Source organism: Chrysoperla carnea, chromosome 2, assembly GCF_905475395.1.
Source record: "Chrysoperla carnea chromosome 2, inChrCarn1.1, whole genome shotgun sequence".
Lineage (NCBI taxonomy): Eukaryota > Metazoa > Arthropoda > Insecta > Neuroptera > Chrysopidae > Chrysoperla > Chrysoperla carnea.
Genome location: NC_058338.1, coordinates 51,880,895 through 51,902,096, shown reverse-complemented (window position 1 = coordinate 51,902,096; position 21,202 = coordinate 51,880,895). Strand labels below are relative to the sequence as shown.

Genomic DNA, 21,202 nt, shown 5'->3' with positions numbered 1-21,202 from the left:
AGTGTACCTCATAACATCAAGTTTCATTAATGCTAACTATGATACATTATTTCCTTCCTGTTAGAAAGTGCATTGTTTCCACCTCAAAACTTATGGTCACGTGGTCCTATTTTATTGTCAATCTGATCTGGTCAAAGAAAAGTTGAGGCATTTCTCAGTTAATGTTAGTACAGTCTAAATTTTTATTTTTAGCAAACTTATAGATATCAAGTTTCTATAACTCATCATCATCAGACTATTTTTTGTTTAAACAAAGATATTTGAATTTTAAAACTAATAAAAGAAAAATTTTATTAAAATACAAGAATTTTTAAAACAAAATCTTAGACTCAACTGGGAGCCTCTTTGAGGCGCCTTAAATTTGGGAGGTCATAAAATGTTACCAACAAACATAGGTCATAAAATGCTCCCCACAGAGATCAAAAAATTCTACGTTTTTTATGAACACAGCCGGTCTTATTTACCGAAGCTTGCCTATAAGTGTCTCATTTCAGACACTAACCTTTTCGGTAGGTTAGACACTAACCGATTCAATCTACATTTTCTTTATTTTGATGGTACGCTACATCTTTTTATGCGACGAAAAACCCAAGGAGTCTACCTTAATCAATCCGTAGAGAAATAGAATAATATACACTTTAGGGATAACGTTTTTGAAAATTACAAATTTTCAGTAACGAAAAGTAAAAATTAAAAAGAAAAATTTTTTCCTCTTTTGTGCATTTTTTTGAATTTGGTTCTGTTTTTCTCCAAAACATTTTATTTAAACATTTAAATGGCTTAAGCTTAAAAGTATTTATATTCCCATTTTCTGACATAATTCAGTAACCTTATCGTCTGAAAGCACGGAATAGTTTGCGCCAATAGGTCTGATTTTTAGCAGATTTGTTTATGATGTTGGCCCGAACAATAATGTAAGTTTGTGACCTCGATTGCTAAAGGCAATTTTTTCAAAAATCAAAAAAAAAACGTGAAAATTTCGTCTTTTTCAGATTTTGGCAGTTATAACTCGAAAGACCTAGTTTTTGAAGTACGTTTTCATGATTTGCGAGGTTCGATAAAAATGATAGATTGTGAAAGGCATTATTTCGGAAGCTTTTAGGTCCACAGAGACGATTCTAGTCTCATATTGTAGCAAATTTACTTACAAAAACGTTGTGAAGAAGTACTATCAAAAACTATTCCTTTAAGGTAATAATCGCCAAATCTGAGAAAATCGAAATTTTCACGTTTTTTTTTTTTTTTTTTTTTTTTACAAGGGTGCGTTTGGCACTTGAGATCATAAACTTGGATTATTCATCGGGTCAACATCATAAACAATTCTGTGAAAAATCAGAAATACCACATTTGTCGCAGACTAACGTATAAAATTACTGGACTAACATAGTCGGTATATTTTTAGGTTAGACTTTAATTTAAATAAATTAATTTTATTGTCAACTTTATACTTTTTCCGAATTATTGTTATAAATAAAATTGAATGAAACCATTGAATGAAACATTTAATCCAAGGTTTATGGCATTTAACTAACAGTTAATAATAAACGTTTATTTTTTATATACTAATTTTTTTTACAAACATAAAATAAAATAAAATGGAGGTACCTACCTAGCCAGATAATATTATATGAAAGTTTTTATAAATTTTTTAATTATAACTTTTTATTTTGTTCCCCTAAAAATTTATAAAGTTTTTTAATCGAAATATTGTATGCTGTAGCCCTCATATTGTAATTTTTTTTTGCGTGTTTGGAAGCAGCACCTATTGTATAAATTTTTATTTCGTTTTTTTTTTTTTTTTTTTTTTTTAAATAAAGTTAATTGAATAATTTAAAAACAATCTATTCAGAAGAATATATTTAACTTGTATATCACAAAACTATGAATATTAAAATTGTTTCTGGTGTGTATAATAGTTGAAAATAATGTATATTCACAGGATTTCGTTTGAAAATATTATGATAGCACAGGCAATAGAGAAATTAATTAACTCTTACCTGAAAAGTGTTAGCAACATTTCGTTTTAGAAATTTTAGAAATGGAAAATTTAAATTTAAAAAAAGTATTCCTCTAACAACCTGAAAGCTATATATAAACTGAAACAAGTAAAAACAAACAATTGACTGAGTTAATTGTTGAAATACCATATATGGACAATGTTTAATACTCTGTCACATAACACATACATACATGTCACACATATATAACTTATATACCCATATAATACATACTATACAATTTGCGCATAATATTCGCTCTCACGGGTAAATAGTGATGTTTACGAAAAAATGTTTCAAACATTTTTTTATAAAGAATATTTTTAATTCTCAAACTTTTGCTCTATCTCTAACGGTTTACAAGATGGGTACCCAAGACGCAATTGACCTATGTTGCTCATTTATTGCGAACTCCACCTCACTTTTTACGTCCTCAGCATTCTATAAAATTTGCAGCTTTATACTAGTTTGGTGATTTTATGAACAAGTTTACCAAAATTTTGTTCATAGCATCAATATTTTTAAGCGTTACAAACTCGGGACTAAACTTAGCATACTTTGATATATTTCGTATACATCGTATAAAAAGTTCAATTTAAAAATTCTTTTTGATGCCCATTTTCAGTTTTATTCGACTTTTTAGTACAAAAATTGACAAAAATTGGCAAAGATATGCTACGTTTAACGATAAGTAATTTTTACACGTTACTATACTGATATATGCGAAACTCCAAATTTTTTTCGTAGGTAACTCAAAGCCATACATTCAATTGAAAAGTGTGATATATAAAGTAATTAGGTATGTTGAAAATTTGATTCCATTTTGTTAATGTTAAAATAATAGTTTCCGAGATATAACTGATTAAATGTCATATTTAATTCGTCGAACAACTTCAGTCGAATCATTCAAGGTTTAATAATTTAAAAAAAAGGAATATTATTTGGACTATTATTTGGATTATTATTATTAAGAACCTAATAGGTACCTAAATTAAAGTTTGTCAAAAGATTTTTTGATTAAATAAACGGTTTTATTCGCGATATACTAGTTATCTACGACAATCGTTAAAATTTGCGTTTTCGTGCTATCAGCTTACATATTAAAATGGAAAAAAATTGATGCTAGAAAGTCCAATAAATAGTGAAATTTACAAAATTTAAAAACCGTTGACTAACACGGCTTTTTCTGGTAGGTCTCTGCAAACTGAATCGATTTTCTTGAAACATAGCTAAGAACACTATCGATTAAATTACCATCAAACAAACAAAATCATCGATTCATCCGCTTAGGTTCTACTATTCCACAGACAGACACCCAGATGGATACACTTGCAGACCCACACTGACAGACAACCAGACCGACACATATAGCGTTCAAACTTATAATACCCCTGATTTTTCACTTTATTTGATGTATATTTTTACATTGTTGGAGGAAAATTTTTTATTTACTCCTTTTAATTTCCTTTTCTATTTATAAATTTTTCAAAAATTCCACGTTCCAGTAATTTTGATATATTATTATATTACATTCTTTCAAATATACATATAACACAATTTTCTAAAGTTGCTAATATTTTTTATGTTTAAACATTTATTTCTTGTACTAACACCTACGGTGTATTGTTTAAATGACTGAATAAATTTTTTAAACTAAAGTAATTACGATGTTATTTTTTATAAAGTGATATTTTTAAAGCTACTTTTTTAAATGAGATAAAACACATTTGAAAATTAATTATATACCATTTGTGTTTAATTATGCTTTCGGGCATGTGGCCTTTGTGGCTTACTGTTTTTTCATTGCGAATCATTTTCAGCTAAAGTTGGGCAAAATATCCCTTCTTACTCAAGTGCTGATCATAGCTATAATCATAAGAAATTTTCTTATGCAATGAATCAAAAACTCCCTCTAACTTAGCTAGCAAAACCGAATAAACAGCACGGCCTTTTTAAGCTATTTTCAAATAAAAGTTCAAAATTACGATCTTTATATTGAACTCCGTTAATGGGAAGTATCACCTTTTTACAATCGAACAAAACGAATCACATAAAATTTCACTTCGTTTACGATTTGTTGTTGTTTTGTTATTTCTGCTTTATATTTTATTGTTTTGTAATTTGAACTCCTTATTTTTGTAACCAATTCAAAATCAACAAACCAATTGTATTTTTTAACCAATTACACAAATATTACATTATTTATTTATTGTATATCGATCGTTTACATACACAGATAATTTACAAACTAAAATTCAGACAAAATAAACATGGGAAAAAAGATGTTTGCATAAATTCATTTTATAATGTTTTCCAATACGAAATGAAATACAAGGTCTGATTTTTTTTCAGTATGGGTGGAATTATGTTAACTGTATATGGAATGCAACTCCTATGGAGTTCATTTATTAAACATCGTCAAACATTATTGTGTTTTGCAATTTTACTTTTGGCGGCGGGATGCTTACGAACAATTGCACGTAATCGAGATTGGCGGTCCAGAGAATCTTTACTGAGGTAAGAAAATTTCCAAAATGAAAAATACCATATTCATCAAATATTACAATCAATTTTTTTTTATCTACGGAAAATGTAACAGAACAGTTGATATAGAATATTTCATTCTTTTCTGTGGTTTGTTCCGAAATACCTACCTCTCTGCCTTGATTCAATTTATCAACAACTATTTTTTAGCTAGTTTTTGCTGATAACGATTAAAACAACACACCTCTCTTCTAGTTTCAAATTTTAAATAAATATTTCTAAGTATACTTCTTCCACCGATTTAACATAAAATTTGGAGGCTGTTTTGTTTTATTTAACTTTTTTAATTAATTTTTGAGTAATTTAACATTCGTTCAATCGCTTCTATTCACTGTTTCAGAGACCCATTCTTCAACTTTTTTGTATTTTAGCTGCCTGGTAATGAATAGTGTTTGTTGTCTTTTTCTTTATAAGAATATCCTAAGAACTTAATTTTGTTAAACCGGAACATGCCGGTTTCGAGAATTCAATTGGAAATATCAGGGAATGTTGATTTAATTAATTAAATTATCTGAACTTTTTAATACTTTAGCCATCAAAGACTTATCACCAACTTTTTGGAATAGACCGTGGGGCAGAAAGAGTGCTTTGTAAAATGATTAGTACATACTTGAAATTTCGTGAGTGCCTTCCTTTTGGCAAGTCTACCAAACTTTTCTCGACTTTTTTCGAAAGCGCTGCATTTTCAATTGGGGACGATGACGTCATATTTAAGCTCTCGGTCTGAAAAATACGCAGCAGAAAATTTGGCAGACACAATGACCGCTTGATAACATTTGCTAGTCAAAATATTTTATTTTTTAATAATTATTAACTTTATCAAGTGGTCATAGTGTCCGAAAAATTCCTTGTTGCGTTTTTTCAGACCAATAGTTAAAATATCATCGTGCTCATTTGAGAACACAGAGCTTTCGTTGAAAGTCGTAGAGAGAAGTTTGGTAGACTCGCCAAAAGGCAGCCACTCACAAAATTTCAAGTATGTATTTATTATTTTACAAAGCATTCTTTCTGCCCCATGATCTAGAAATAAAAAGGAGATATGCAGAAGTAGTAACTTTTTGTGTGAAAAACATCTTACTCAAATCTCTTCTCTGAATTCAGTACTGAATGCACTGACATTATATATGGGCTTTTTACTACATAACCTATCATTGGCGATTTGTTTATTTTTTATGTGAATTTCCAAAATAATTCGGTTTTGTTTACCTGAATAACGCCAACTCCAGGTAACATCCAGACAACGACACTACTATAGCTGGTAATGAATAAGTCCCTAAATGTACTTGAAACTAAAATGTTAAGAGTATCAAAAGTTATTCATTGTTAATCAATAATATCAAAATATTAATTTTGTATTTACGAAACAATCGAAAATGAATAATTTAAAATGACAAATGATGATTAGGAATTATTAGACTTGTCATGAATGCGAAAATGTAATATAATAAATATATAAATGTCAATTCTGAAAATATATATCATCCATAGACATTTGTAGTTTCAAGTCAATGATTTCCCTACTCAATCTAGATTGATAACAACAATTTAAAGATCCCAGAAATTAACTTGCCGAGATAGGGGGCTGTAAATGTATTTATTTTGTTAATTTTTTATAACTTTAATCAATAGACCCGCGGTAATCCGGCCCCTGTCTTATTGGACACCCCTTGTAATCCGACATGGCTATAACGGTAATTGCAATGCAGATTTATTATAAATACATGAATTCTTCGCGTCTGAAATCTTATCACTTTGATATATAATTTGTCGGATTACAAGGTAATCTTTTTCAAAAAATTCCGGACTACAGGGAGTTTGAGGCAGTACTCTATAGTCCGACAAATTCGAGAATTCGACACCACCTTGCAAAACGTTTGTCGGATTACCGCAGATTTACTTTATATGAACGCCTTTACTATCTATAATTGAGTCCTATATTATGCTGAAACGAATCAAGAGCTCTTTAAAATTCAAATTGCGCAAGTGACAATTCTAACGGGCTATTCCATTATGGAAAATGTCGCTAGAATATATAGGTATAAATTATACTCTCGCTAATGTCATGTGTGACACCCCTATACTCTAAGATCTGAAGCCAATTCTATTGGCTTATATAGAATGAAAAACGTCTTAAAACTTTTATATAAAGCATTACTAGCATTTCGCAGAGCTCATTATTTTCTTGATGGCTATCTCCGCCACTTCCTACAGACCGTTTTGAGAGACACTCAACCATTGTATGTTGTTTATCTAAATTAGTTCCAAGACTATATTTTTGATTCAAAGTTTTATTGACAGCATGAACTCTTATTATGTCAAAGCTATGTTATGCACCTACTCCGCTTATGTAACCTTTTTGACAAATAAAATCTCTTCACCCCAAATTTCATCATTTTTCTCGGAATATCCTAAAATATAAATATATAAAATAATCATTGAAAACACTCGAACGACTTATTTATTTATGTTCGGTAATTACGAATTTAAAACCTTGGCTAACATCACTTTGGCTAACCAAGCTTTTTAACGATATAGACAGTGAGAGTAACTGGCACCAACGTTCTTTTGCTTTAAGGACAGAACCCATTATTAATTTCTTGATATACATAACAGATCAGTAGCAACACCCCACAGAAACTTAAAAAACACTCTAAATTCCACCCATGCGGCAAATGTGGTTGCTAAGTACACTTAATGTAGTCTACTTTTGATAAACACTTTTATTTAACCCTAGAACCGTACCCATAATAGACTTTAAATAACAGTACCCAGGGGTTCTAGTGTACTCCGTTAAAGAAAACAATTTTTTACATAAGAATAGACAATTTATTAATAATCAACAGACATAGACTTTTATGGAACTTCTTTTAGTCTCACGTTACATAATTAAACAAAAAATTAACTTAAATCAACAATTTTGGCAAATCTTTTTTTGGTACTCTAAACATATAAAACTTTTACATTTTTCACATCGAGTGAGTGATTTACGGTCTTTTGATCTGGGACAAAATGAACATCTACCAGATTTTGAATCTGAAGAAGATGGAGCACTAGAAGGTCGTGTTTTTTCTAAAATACCGCCAATACTTATTTGTAACATCCAATAATTAGTAACTAATATAATTACCTTAACTGTACCCAGGGGGTGCTGGAGTATTCCACACACGTGTTGCCACGACCGCACGCTAACAGTAATCGCGTCCGGCTAAGGCTTCGACACGACCCCTCGCCCCCCGTAAATACGCACCGGTGCGAAAATATCCGTTTTAAAACAAACAAGTTATAGCCAATTTTAAATATACTTTTTCACTTGTACCCCAGGATACGGTTTTAGAGTTAAAGTTCTTGCTCAGATAAATTATGTGTAAATTTAATTTCATTTTTAAATTTTTCAATACTATTTTTCTAACAAATACATTTCTTTTAAAAGAAACTTTATAACAAGTTGGTAACGCTATTTGACACCAGGTATATTTGCTTATTAACAGAAATGTGATCCAAAGATTGTAGATATCTTTGTAAATAATAGTTATTATAATGATTAATGTGAATATCAAAAATCCATCATCCATCTATCATTTCATTCGAACAATTATCTAATTGAATTTGAATAATTAATAATATTATGGCTCTAGTCTATGTACTGTTACCTGCAACAACGTTTTGTTCTAATATTTATGTGAGGAGATGGTAGGTATATGAATCAAACATTAATAATATGTTTGTGAAAACCACACAAACAGTCTACGAAAAGGGTTTGTACAATGTTCATGTTCACTTACTCCTACCCATTATTATCAATTTCAAATTATACGATTGCTTCTCATTATTTTATAAATATTTTATGATAAATATTACATTTAAACAAGTAAAAATTTTAACATGCAATACGTGGTATGCTAGTTGTATGAATACACGTATGATAGTTGTATGAATAAACAATATCCTTCCACTTTTAAGGATATTATAGGGTTAAAGTGGTTTTCTCATGAACTTCGATTTTTTTAACTTTCCGTTTATGTTGGTATAAAGCTGTCGTACATTTTTTGAACTTATTTGCAACAAGTACAAAATTAGTGTGGACGTTATTCTTAAATAGTCGAACAACTAAGAAAGGTCAAAGTGAAGAGAGCTGCGCTTTTAAAGTGCTTGGTCGGGCAAAAACTTGTAAATGTTCCACCAGCTTAAAACTGATGATGCATATCTATCTTACTTTTAAAAATATATAAATCGACCTTCTGACACTTCCGACTTTTGTCCAACATTCAAAAAAGCTTCCTTAGTTCGACAGTTTGAATTTTGTACAAATTTTGTATTTGAAAACTAAGGTACTTCCCAATTACGATGGTGACATACAATAGAAAACTGCCACATAATATTTTCGACATATTATGGGCTTACCTCATTTTTCCCTCGGGTGGAGCTGAAATTATTTCAGTGTTGACAAAACTGAGAAGAGATTTACGACTGATCCCTGTGGATAAAATTTTCTTTTAGAAAATTAATTTTCCTTTTTCAGACATTTCATTTTACTAGGTTACTTACGTACATATTCCATGATTTTAAAGTGGCCCTCACGACATTCACGCTCATATTTTCGATATACAGAAATAGTCCAATAAAATGAAGAATTAAACTGCCATCAAACGGAAGCCTCCATTTTTGAATATAAGTTTGTTTTGACATAAATTTGAAGTATACATCTATATATACTAATTACAAAGCTGAAGAGTTTGTCTGTTTGTTTGAACGCGCTAATCTCAGGAACCGCTGGTCCGATTTGAAAAATTCTTTCAGTGTTAAATAGTACAATTATTGATTAAGGCTATAGGCCATATCATATTTTCAAAAAAATTAGGGATCCTTACTAAAAGTCCAATAATGTAACCCAAAGTATAAAAAAATGACCCCCAAAAATCCTTATCCTTACACGGCGTGCGCTGCGATATTTACATTAAAGAGAGCCAGATAGGTAAAGGCTATAACACTAAGTAGTCTTTATTAGTATTTATTTTTAAACACAGCGAAGCGGATGGGTATCAAGCTAGTAGTGAATAAATGTTGAATTCTATTAAGAGGGTAGAAAATCATAAAAACTTTTAAATAAAAAATGTATCTCAGAGTCACAAAAAATGACTCGATTACATATAGTATTATATGTATTTTTTGTGACATTGAGTATAGATATCAAAATTTTCTATAAAATCATTTCTAATCACTTTTGAAGTATTTGCAATAGAAAGCGGGATATTTACAATAAACAAATCTAAGTTATAGCTAAGCCGCATAAAATATGAAAATATTTCCCCCCGGAAAATCAATAATACCCCCCAAAATTACGTTTTTCAGTTCTATAGTAATGAACAATTCGATGTCAAATCTTATGAAAGATATCTGAAAGATATTTGTTTATTGAAAATATCTCGGTCTCCATTGCAAATACGTCAAAAGTGATCAGAAAAAATTGTATAGAAAATTTTGATATCTATATTTTTTAGTTAGTACAAACTTGTTTCCATATCTTCGTATGTTTTCGAGATATTTTCTAAAAAGTAATTTTGGGGTTAGTTTTTTATGTTTTTCTACCCCATTAATATAATTCAATATTTTTTAACTATGTCTACTTCAAATGTTAGCCAAAACAAACTTATATTCAAAAATGCTGGCTTCCGTTTTGATGGTAGTATAAATCTTCATTTTCTTGGACTAAAACGTCTATGATATGGAGGCGACTGTAGTTGCTTAAGAATCCCAATAGATAATGTTGACAGAAATGCAGATCAGAGTTATGATCGATTTTTTAGGCTAAATATTCTGTGGCTGTAAATCAATATTTTAACCAAAGAATTTTCACTTAAAAGTTCATATTGATTATGATATGTAATTTTTCAATTTTTTCTTTCTTTTCCCTCTTATGAATTAATATTAAAATTTAAAATAAAAAATAACATTTTTTCTCTATACAATATTATTCATTCCTGGATGCGCGCAATTCAATATTTATTTTTATGATTGATTGCTTGCTGAGTAGAACACGGAGGAAGTACACAGGGTTCAGAGAGCACAGCAAACATAGAGCAGCATGATGATAAAAGAGAACAAGAACACATAATGTTCAATATTATTATTGGAATGAAATATCTTGACAGAAAAAATGAAAATAATATTTACACGGTATTTGTTCTTTTTTGAGATATAGATAATGTATTCATTGAAATATATTATTTTATTTTTTCAAATATATATTTATTATATTTGATTAAATATTACTTTTCCACTGTGATTTTTTATGTATTTATTTACATTAGTTATATATTGTGAATGTACTCTATATTGAACGCAGAATTGAGAAGACTCTGTGTTCCAGGGACGCGAAATACTTAATTTTAATCCAGCATGAATGAGAAAAGAAAACAAGTGAAAACAAACAATTGGCTGAATTAATTGTTGAAATTCCATGTATAGACAGTGTTAATTACTCTATCACATTACACATATACCTATACATGTCACACATACATAACTGATAATTCCATATTAATACATACTCGTGAGTAAACAGTGATGTTTACAAAAAAATGTTTCAAACAAAAGTTGTTTATTTTTTGATAAGGAACATTTTTTACATTTAAAATTTGTTCTATCTCTAACGGTTTACAAGATGGGTCCTACGGACCCGAGTCCCAACTGACATTTGTTTGTCATTTACGAACTCTGTCTAACATATTACGTCTTGAGTCCGCTATAAAAATTTCAGCTTGATATCTTTTTTCGTTTTTGAGTCATCGTGTTCACAGACGGACGGACGGACGGAACCGAAAATGGACTAATTAGATGATTCTATGAATACCTATACCAAATTTTTTTTCGTAGCATCATTAGCGTAACAAACTTGGGACTAAACTTAATATACTATGTATATTTCATATATACATGGTATAATAAGTGCTTTTTAGGAGAAATCCCAACTCATTCTGCATAATTCTGAAATTGTGTATGAAACTGTAGATTGGTATTTAACTATGAAGAATTTAACCTAATTATCACTTTTAACCAAAAGTAAAATAAAGTTTTTCCCATATTTATCGATGTATTACAACATTTTTCTGCGAGTTATATTAAAACAATCGCATAGACTACTACGATATATTTTATATAATGATAGACGCTCAAACAATTTTTTCAAAAAAGCTCGACTACATATTTTTTAACTTAACTAATTTGCATCTATTAAACCAAGTTTTGTTTTTGAATTGTACGATTTTGGTAAGACACCCAGAAACCTGAAACTGTTTTTGAAATTTTGGTATATCACTTACACTTTGTCTCATCCACTACGTATATTTGTACCGCTTATGAGATCGGCTTAAATGTAGATACTCAAATTGAACAAAATTCTTTTTAAGAATGAAAATCCTCTTTGTAATTAGAATCATAATTTTGGCAGAAATATTATTATTAATTTATCTTTCTTTTCTTTACTATTTATCTAAGTTACATACAGGATGGGCCATTTTCATTTATGTGGCTAATAAAAAATAATTCGTGATCAAAAAATAATTTAAACAATAGTTGAGGAGTTTGATGAGGGACATCATGTTCTGACATCAGATTGGACCTAGCTCTTCGAATTGCTTTAATTGTCAATTTGGATCCTAGAATGAAAGAGATGGAATAACACTTTAAAATAGATGTTGATCCTCAAAAAAAGTAAAACATTTTTTCGAAAATCGTTAGCTTTTGGAGGAAATTGTTAGCAACTTAAAAATATGTCATTATTGGATTTAATCGAAATAAAATATGCTACCTATAGAAAAAATTTTTAGACAAAAGTTATCAACGACAACAAAGGTCATTTGCCCGTGTTAATAACTTTTAAGCCCAGGTAAATCTTCAAGATCATTTGACGATCAAGTTCACATGACCTTGAAACTAGAATTATAGCTCAAGATCATGTACAGGACGAATGTCCTATTGCCCTAGACAACTTTTGGCTTACGCATTTTATTGTAACATTTTACTGTGTTTTCTTTCGATTGAATGCAATAATGATATATTTTTAAGTCGCATTTTCTCCGAAAGTTAACGATTTTCGAAAAAATGTTTTGAATAAAATGGAGTTAGGTCCATCCAATCCGGACAACTAGGTCCAATCTGATGTCAGAACATGAGATCTCTCATCAAACTCTGTAACTTAAAAAAAAATTTTTTTAATGGTTAATTACAAAACGAGCTATTAGCCATAATAGATTAAAGTGAGCTACTCTGTATAATAAAACTGTGGTGCTAAGTTAGTGGGAGAATTACATACCTAGAATTTCTTTTATTTTTAACCCACTTGGTACACTGAACTGTTTTAATTCATCTTGCGGTAATTTTCAAATACAAATATTGTAAAAAATTGGAATGAATATCTTTACCAAAATGAATTCATGGTATATTTGGACACTCAATTTAATTTTTTTTTTTTTTTGTGTTTGGTAGGTATAACATCAAAATAAACACAATCAAATTTTTTTTAATGGAAGTGTTTTTTTCTGTTCAAATATTTTTCATCAATCTATAACTCCATGCTGTTGTATGTTGGTTGTGATATATTATTTATAGTATAGGATTAGCATATAATTCTTGAGTAGTACACTGTATTTAAAATAGGGAACATTCAATAAAATTTTTCTTTTAACATAATTTCTTCAAAAATATAGTCCAAAGATTAGTAGGACAGTAACTTAATGCAAGGAAATTAAAAGTTGTTGTCCTGCACACCCCAAAAAATAAAAACTTTCAAAGTCTAGCTGTATTGGTCCAAGAGCTCGCTGCAAAAAACCTGGCCTATCGAGTTACCGGCTGAAGTATTTTTTAAATGATACTACACACTGTAACTATTAAAAAAATCATTTAGTGCCAGGGCAAATATGGTGCATAACCTTGCTATATTTTTTCTAAGGTACATTTTTTGGACATAAACTGTACCAATCGAGTAACCGCTTGAAACTGATTTTAAAATGTAGTTTCGAGTGAGTAGAAAATAATTATGAACAACTGCCTCGGTCAATCTGGTGCTAACCCCATGGCACGACACATTTTTTAATTTTTTTTGTTGTTGTGTTACCGTACCTATCGAGTAACCGCTTCAAACTGTAATTAAATTGAAGTTTAAACATTTCTTATTAAGAAAATATATTAGTGCCACTTCTATTTTAGTGACAAATGCCCGGCACGATACTTTATATTCCTTCAAGTCCCATACTATTGCTCATATAATCTATAACAGATACATTGGGGAATAAATGAATAAACATCTAATGGATAACAATTACAGTAATTTTTAAGTGATTTTTTTTATTTATACGAGTATTTTATAAAGTATCAACATAAAATACAATGAAAGTTCTCTCATATACATATTTTACTATAAAATTAATTAAAAAACTTAAATATCTAAAAATATACATTGAACTATATATATAGAATTATTATTAAATGTCATCATGATCATCATCATCACTATCGTCATGATCATTGTCACTACGGCCATGATCATCGTCACTTTTATCATAATTATCATCATGGTCACCTTTATTTTCATGATTATCATCGTTATTATCGTTATGGTCACTGTCATTTTTTTTGTTGTAATCATCATTATCATAAGAATCATCGTCACAATTATCAATTTCATTAAGCTCTACTTTATCAAGTTCTACCATAACAATGTCTTCAACTAAGAGAGGTGTTAGATCACCTTCGAACCAAAGCGGTTCAATTTTATTGTCATTTACTGTCCATCCGCATTGTTCTGGTGAGAAATTGATGCAGTTAGCTTCAGTAGCATTCTGCCACATTGAAGTTACATAGATAGTTCGTAAAATTTTTTGTTTCAGTGACTTCCAACATGGTGGAAGTTGAGTTGAATCAAATCTTTTTACATTTTTCATAAAATATTCTGCTACAGACGTTGACGTAAATCGATTTTGAAACATTAATAATCTCGCATCATTTACATTGTTACAACTTATTCCATAAATTTTACAAGTATATTCTTGCAATATTTCCATTCTTCTTAAATTATCAATTTCGTCTATATTCGCGCTCAATGTTCGCATCAAGTTTGGACAGCTTTTGACAAGTTTTGATATTTAAATTTTTTTAATTAATTTTATAGTAAAATATATGAGAGAACTTTCATTGTATTTTATGTTGATACTTGATGTTTATTCATTTATTCCCCAATGTATCTGTTATAGATTATATGAGCAATAGTATGGGACTTGAAGGAATATAAAGTATCGTGCCGGGCATTTGTCACTAAAATAGAAGTGGCACTAATATATTTTCTTAATAAGAAATGTTTAAACTTCAATTTAATTACAGTTTGAAGCGGTTACTCGATAGGTACGGTAACACAACAAAAAAAAAATTAAAAAATGTGTCGTGCCATGGGGTTAGCACCAGATTGACCGAGGCAGTTGTTCATAATTATTTTCTACTCACTCGAAACTACATTTTAAAATCAGTTTCAAGCGGTTACTCGATTGGTACAGTTTATGTCCAAAAAATGTACCTTAGAAAAAATATAGCAAGGTTATGCACCATATTTGCCCTGGCACTAAATGATTTTTTTAATAGTTACAGTGTGTAGTATCATTTAAAAAATACTTCATCCGGTAACTCGATAGGCCAGGTTTTTTGCAGCGAGCTCTTGCTCCATATTTGTATGATATTTTCACTCCATTTAGTAAGGTATCTCTGATCAAATCTATAAAACGAAATCAAAGGTTTTCTGCGATTTTTCTCTTTAAGTGGATGTTTAAGTAGATGTAAGTTCTCGAAAATAATATCATACAAATAATTCGTGTTTATAATGCAACCTCTGGGTGACAAAAACTTTTCAAACAACGAACTAATTCTATACTTGTTTGTGAAGGATTTTTTTTTTAATATTTAGAATATCAACTTCAAATATTATTAAAAACAAGATATACTGCCACCTGTAAAAGGGTAAATACAACCCTTGAATTGCAAAATTTACTTCTCTCAACAGTATCATATATTTATTATTGAAAACTTTACGAATACAATCGCATACCTGATTCACACTATCTCATAAATATTACCAAGTTGGTATAAAATTAGGCTCTATGGATTAACATCTTGAAGCCACCAATTGGTAACATTCTATCTTTCATAGTTTCGAATAAAACATCAAAACATTGCATGACATAATTTAATACTCTGATTTTTCTAAAGCTTTTCACTGATCCCGATCTTGTCTCGATTTTTTCGAGTTATGTTTAAAGATTACTTAAGGATGTTGATAAACTCAATAATTAAAATTTAAAGCATTGTTTTTAGCCTTGAAATTTTGAAACATTCAACAAATATCTATCTATAACTCTATAACTGACTTTGTCCGCGTTTCCAGGAAATTTCCCAACCTACCGTTACGTTCTTCAATACAGTAGGATAAAAACGACTGTTCAATATTGCCACCATGCTATATGGTGCCATTTAAAAATCTACAAACGTATAATATGCTACTGCATCTTAACGTTAACTACCTGATCATATAGACGTTTTCTATTATAACACACTTAACAGATGAATATTTAATGTACATTTATATAGATATTTGAGTTTATGAATATATCAATTTCATTTATTTTATATTTAAACTGTGGGAATGAATATAAATAATAAAGTTTTTTATAAAACACCATTTGTTTTTGTATTACTAAAATCAATTAATGTATTTGCTGCGGCATTTTCATTTTTAAAGCTTCACATGACTTTCAGGCAGTTCTAAATATTACATTTTATCGAATCGTCAGGTTACCTGCATAAAATTATTTTATTAACAAAATGGACAAATGACTTCGCATGTTTAAAAGAGTTAACAACTAAGAGTACCTATTAAAAATTACATGTTTTCAAAAATATATTCAAATATAGAAAAAATAAATAATAAATATTTGGAAATTTTATGAGTTTAGGAATTTTTTTATACTCCCTTCGTGCGTAAAATTTTGTTTCGATTTGTTTTTTGTAATCTTCGTAAACAAAAATTAATTTTTTACAGCTCATGTGATTTAATGCATTTTATTCAAAGATCATTCAGCCTTTTGTCGCTGTAAGCTGATATACCGTCCATTATAATATCTAGGTAATAATAAATTCGGATACTTTTTAAACTTTCAGGCTTGTATTTCAAAACAGTTTCATTGTTAATTACGCAAAAGGCAGAAACTAAAAAATATGGGGAATCAATTCCTCTAACGGTTTATATACTAAACATTGTTGCAAAATATTTATGGAACCATTATTAAAGATCTCCATAAAACAGATTTTAAAAGAAAACTTAATATTACACAAAATCCATGTATTTCAGGTTAAACACTGAATTAGATTTTTCCCCACGAGGTCATAAACAAAAACCGACTTGAATAAGCGGTAACTTTTTGGATCGCAACTGTATAGGTATTAAAACAATTCAAAAACTAAAGCCAACGTCTTTCTATTTTACAGATCTGGTTTACAAACTTTACCGCATAATGCAAAAATGCACTATAATTTTGCAAATTTTTTACGCGATTCTCGAAAAACTGAGTTGGCAATGGCACATTATCAGAAAGCCTTACAGTAAGTTTTCCAAGAAAAAAAGTACCTAATCAATTTAAATAAATTATTTAATTATTTTCACCTTTACAGATTATGGCCAACATATGCCAGCGCACATAATAATTTAGGAACATTAATCACGAACAAATTTCAAGCGGAGAAACATTTTTTATTAGCCATCCGCTTTTCATCGGATCATGTAAATGCTCACTACAATCTTGGTCAATTATACAGGTAAGATTAATATGGGTTTAAGCATATAGTCCACCTCTATCTATTCTATTTCTATTATTCGTTAATTATTAGAATTGTATAAAAACAGGGCCTTAGAATCTGAATAGGCAGACACAAACAATTAACGCTCATTACCAACGTTTATTGACTCGACTAATAATTGAAAAATCATATTTTTATAAATTTTTTATTTTTAACAGAAAATCAAATCGTACATCTGACTCAGCACGAATGCTTGAAAAATGTATTGCACTTGAACCGACCTACACTCCAGCATACTTAGAATTAGCTCGTCTACGAGGAATGAACGATCTAAGGTCAGGACAATTACTGAAACATGTTGTACAGTTACATCCAAAAAATGCAAATCATTTAACATTGTATGGTGATTGGCTACGAGGACAAGGTAACAATGGAAAAAGAAATAATAATTACAAATTTAAATTCATACATATTATTATTTTGTATTTTACAGGAAGAAATTTTGAATCATTGAAGTACTATTGGCGTGCATTGCAGATATCAGGAACACACAAGGGTGCGGTTACTGGAACATGTCGAGTACTGCGTACATTAGGACAACGTTCACGTCTTCTACAGTTGATAGCGAGATGGCAGCTTATTGAACGTTCGAAACGCGGTGAACCACTACCATTCATCGGTTTACATTTATATCTAAGATCGTATCAATTACATGCAGAACTTTCCAACAAAGCAAAGGAATATGACAATTCATGTTCATGTAAAATTTGTGTAAGTATCTAATTTATTTGGTCGAAAAATTTTATCGAAAACATTATTATTCTCATTTAATTTTTTTCTTTTAAAGTTAAGATAAAATTGCAATTTATGTATATTGTATGTAATAAAAGGTTTTTGAAATGTCTTCATAAATATAATTAAGTAAAGTTAGGAAAATGTTCGTTAAAAATGAATATTTTCTTTTTTAAATGGAAATGTCTCACACGATAAAGTTTCGTGTATTATTTTAATAAAAGTTCAACTTGACATTTAATTTTTTTCCATATGAAAAGTTTAAATTTATTTAAAAAATTGATCATATACAAAGTGACCCGGAAACAAAAATTACAAATATTTTCTTGGAGAATTTTTTTAAATAATTTTCCTAATAATTTTGCATAAATCAGTCAGTTTTAAAAATTGTTGACTCAGGTATTTTATAATGAGGATGATATAAAATATATAAACAAGTTTTTTAACATTCCTAAAATTGTCAAAATTCGTCGTACATTATAAAATATTTCCGTTTTGGTGCTAGTTCATCCCTTTAGATGCTACGATGCCACAGACAAGCACGCAAACAAATACACACGTGGTTTGCATACATTTCTAAATTCCGAAGGCATGGAACAATCATTTCCTTACACACTCAACCTTTTTAATTCAATTAAGACAATGACCTGTAACATAATATAATGTAAGCAATCATTTGGACTTTTAGATACTTAGCTCCAGGTGTTTCTAGAATTTTCAAAAAACTACTATTTATTTCTATAAATACATTTATATCCAAAAATGTTGATTTGTGGCATTTAAAATTATTCGTAAACTGTACCTAGTCGTTAACAGATACAAATCTAATTTTTTTGGGTAACTTTTTTGTAATTAATAATTAGAAATGGAAAATTTAACATTTATCCAAAAAGGGAATTTTAAATGAAAAGCACGATTTTCATCAAATTTATTTAGAAGTGCTAGAGAAAGAAGGTATAAAACAAGGATCTCTCTTGTTTAACTGCTATAGATTAGGGAAAAATATAAAAATAAAAATTTGGTCCTCCTCTATGAATTATACCCGACTGTCCGAACAAATTTTTTTTCTAAAAATGCCGAATAAGTTTAAAATTCTTAATAATTAACTCAAAGAAACTTTGCTCATTTTTAACATCAAGAAGAAGACATTTACAACGTTATAGCAATCGTATAATCTATACATTTTTCATTTATACAATCAATTTTCAAAAAATGAAGATTTTGAAACTCTTTTTGTTTTTACCATTTCAAATTCATTTAAAACTCAAACATTCTGAGTCAAACTATCCTATACGATAAGCCAATTCTCATTATAAAGCCCCAAGATTGAATTTTTAAATATAATGAGCTTTTTTATTTATTTTTAGACCAACAAATGCCAACAACCAAAAACCCAAATCAATATGCCAATTGTAACACAACCAGAATCGCAATCTTTTAACAACAATGAGCCATCTAGTGTTGGTTTTGATACACCAACAAAGCGATCGTCAACCACTCCATCAGTGGTAGGAGTTGGAAGCAGTACAGCAATATTAACGTGTAATCGAACACAACGTGGTAGTGGCTCTACTGCATCAGCAACAAGTGTTGCCAACAGTATTCAACGGAGTACATCGTGTTCATCACAAACTACACGATTGTGTCGCTTAAGTCGTAACAGATGGCTACAAAAGAGTAAATTATCAACAGATCTGTTATTACACCACCTATTAGATTCCCTGTGAAGTGATATTCCGCTGCTACCATTTACGTAAACTTTTTTGTATAAACTTTTATTTTACCGATGAAAATTAACCAATGGTAGGCAGCGGTATATATGAAATAGCTGTAGTTAATATAAATAGCAAAGAATATTTTTTAATAAATAATACTAATAATGTTTTATAATTAATATTGTGATAATAAAATTAAAAATTAAAGAATTTTAAATTAATGGTTTTTAAAAAAGCATTTTTCGTAAAATTTTAAATTTTGGTAAACAAAGATTGCTTGTTTAAAAATGGTTCGATATTTTTAAAATTTGTTTTATTTTAAATATAAAACATAAATAAACGCGTAAAACCTTACCGCTCTTGCTAAAAATTATATTTAACAATAATCCCACAAAGAAATATTATTTTCATTAAAATTTTCCGAATACTGCCGGCAAATTTGAAAATATCGACCAAATGAAACATATTTTAGAAAAGTTTTATGAATTTTCTTAGAGAAATAATTTTGTTACACTGTTAAACACAAGAGGTAAAATTAAAAATAAACACTACTTTGTGGATTGTGGATTAAATTTCAACCTAATTTAATTTAGGACTTTTTCTTATAAAATTCATAAAATCTTGATTTTTGTCCATTCTTGGACTTTTCAGAAAACTAAAAAAATGAATTATTCCCACAAAACCATCGAAAAAAATGCGTCGGTCAAATTAAGGATCTGCTTTAGCAGATTTTTGTTATTCTGAACTAGACTACATTTTTAAACCCATAAACAATGAAAATTTCATTCTGAAAACCTACTGATAAACTTTTTCAAAACGATATAAGTAAAATTAAGAATTATGGAAATATCACTTTCAGTAGATTCTTTGAGTATCAACGGTTTAATGTCTTACGACACGGACTATTTTTATTCAATCTTGTTTCCAAGTGTTGAAGTAGAATTATTTATTTAAGAAATATATTTGCTTCAGCATTTTCCTGCCGAGGAACCAAGCGAGGCGTGTAAACGTTTTCGAAGTGGGTCACGTTCATTCTATAGCGTCCCGTTTTTACAGACAGCAAATTTTGATTCGTGAAGTCAATAATCTTCGGTTTAGGAAAACGTGCAGACGGTTTGTTTGAATCAGAAAATGCTTGAGTCAGAACTCAACTTAAACGAGTGGAAACCATAGTTCGCAAATTTTTTACCAGCATCATTTCAGGAGACTTCAAAATATGTACAGCTACCTTTTATAAAATAAAAATATTATGATGTGATAATCTGCTAAATAATTATAAAATTAAAAGTTAAGTTAAAATAATAATTAAAAACTAAACGC

At 29.4% G+C, this 21,202-nt stretch overlaps 1 protein-coding gene across 1 annotated transcript in view; it reads left to right on the top strand.

Moving 5' to 3' along the window:
- The window catches only part of LOC123292755 (protein O-mannosyl-transferase TMTC1-like), a 188,655-nt gene extending 168,748 nt beyond the window's left edge, over nt 1–19,907 (top strand). Inside the window, exons 9-14 of the mRNA XM_044873469.1 lie at nt 4,350–4,514; nt 17,067–17,180; nt 17,250–17,393; nt 17,594–17,799; nt 17,869–18,146; nt 19,535–19,907. Of these exons, the coding sequence (XP_044729404.1) occupies nt 4,350–4,514; nt 17,067–17,180; nt 17,250–17,393; nt 17,594–17,799; nt 17,869–18,146; nt 19,535–19,894 (1,267 nt within the window). The 3' untranslated portion in view covers nt 19,895–19,907. The remainder of the gene's footprint in view (nt 1–4,349; nt 4,515–17,066; nt 17,181–17,249; nt 17,394–17,593; nt 17,800–17,868; nt 18,147–19,534) is intronic.
- Nucleotides 19,908–21,202: the final 1,295 nt, after the last annotated feature.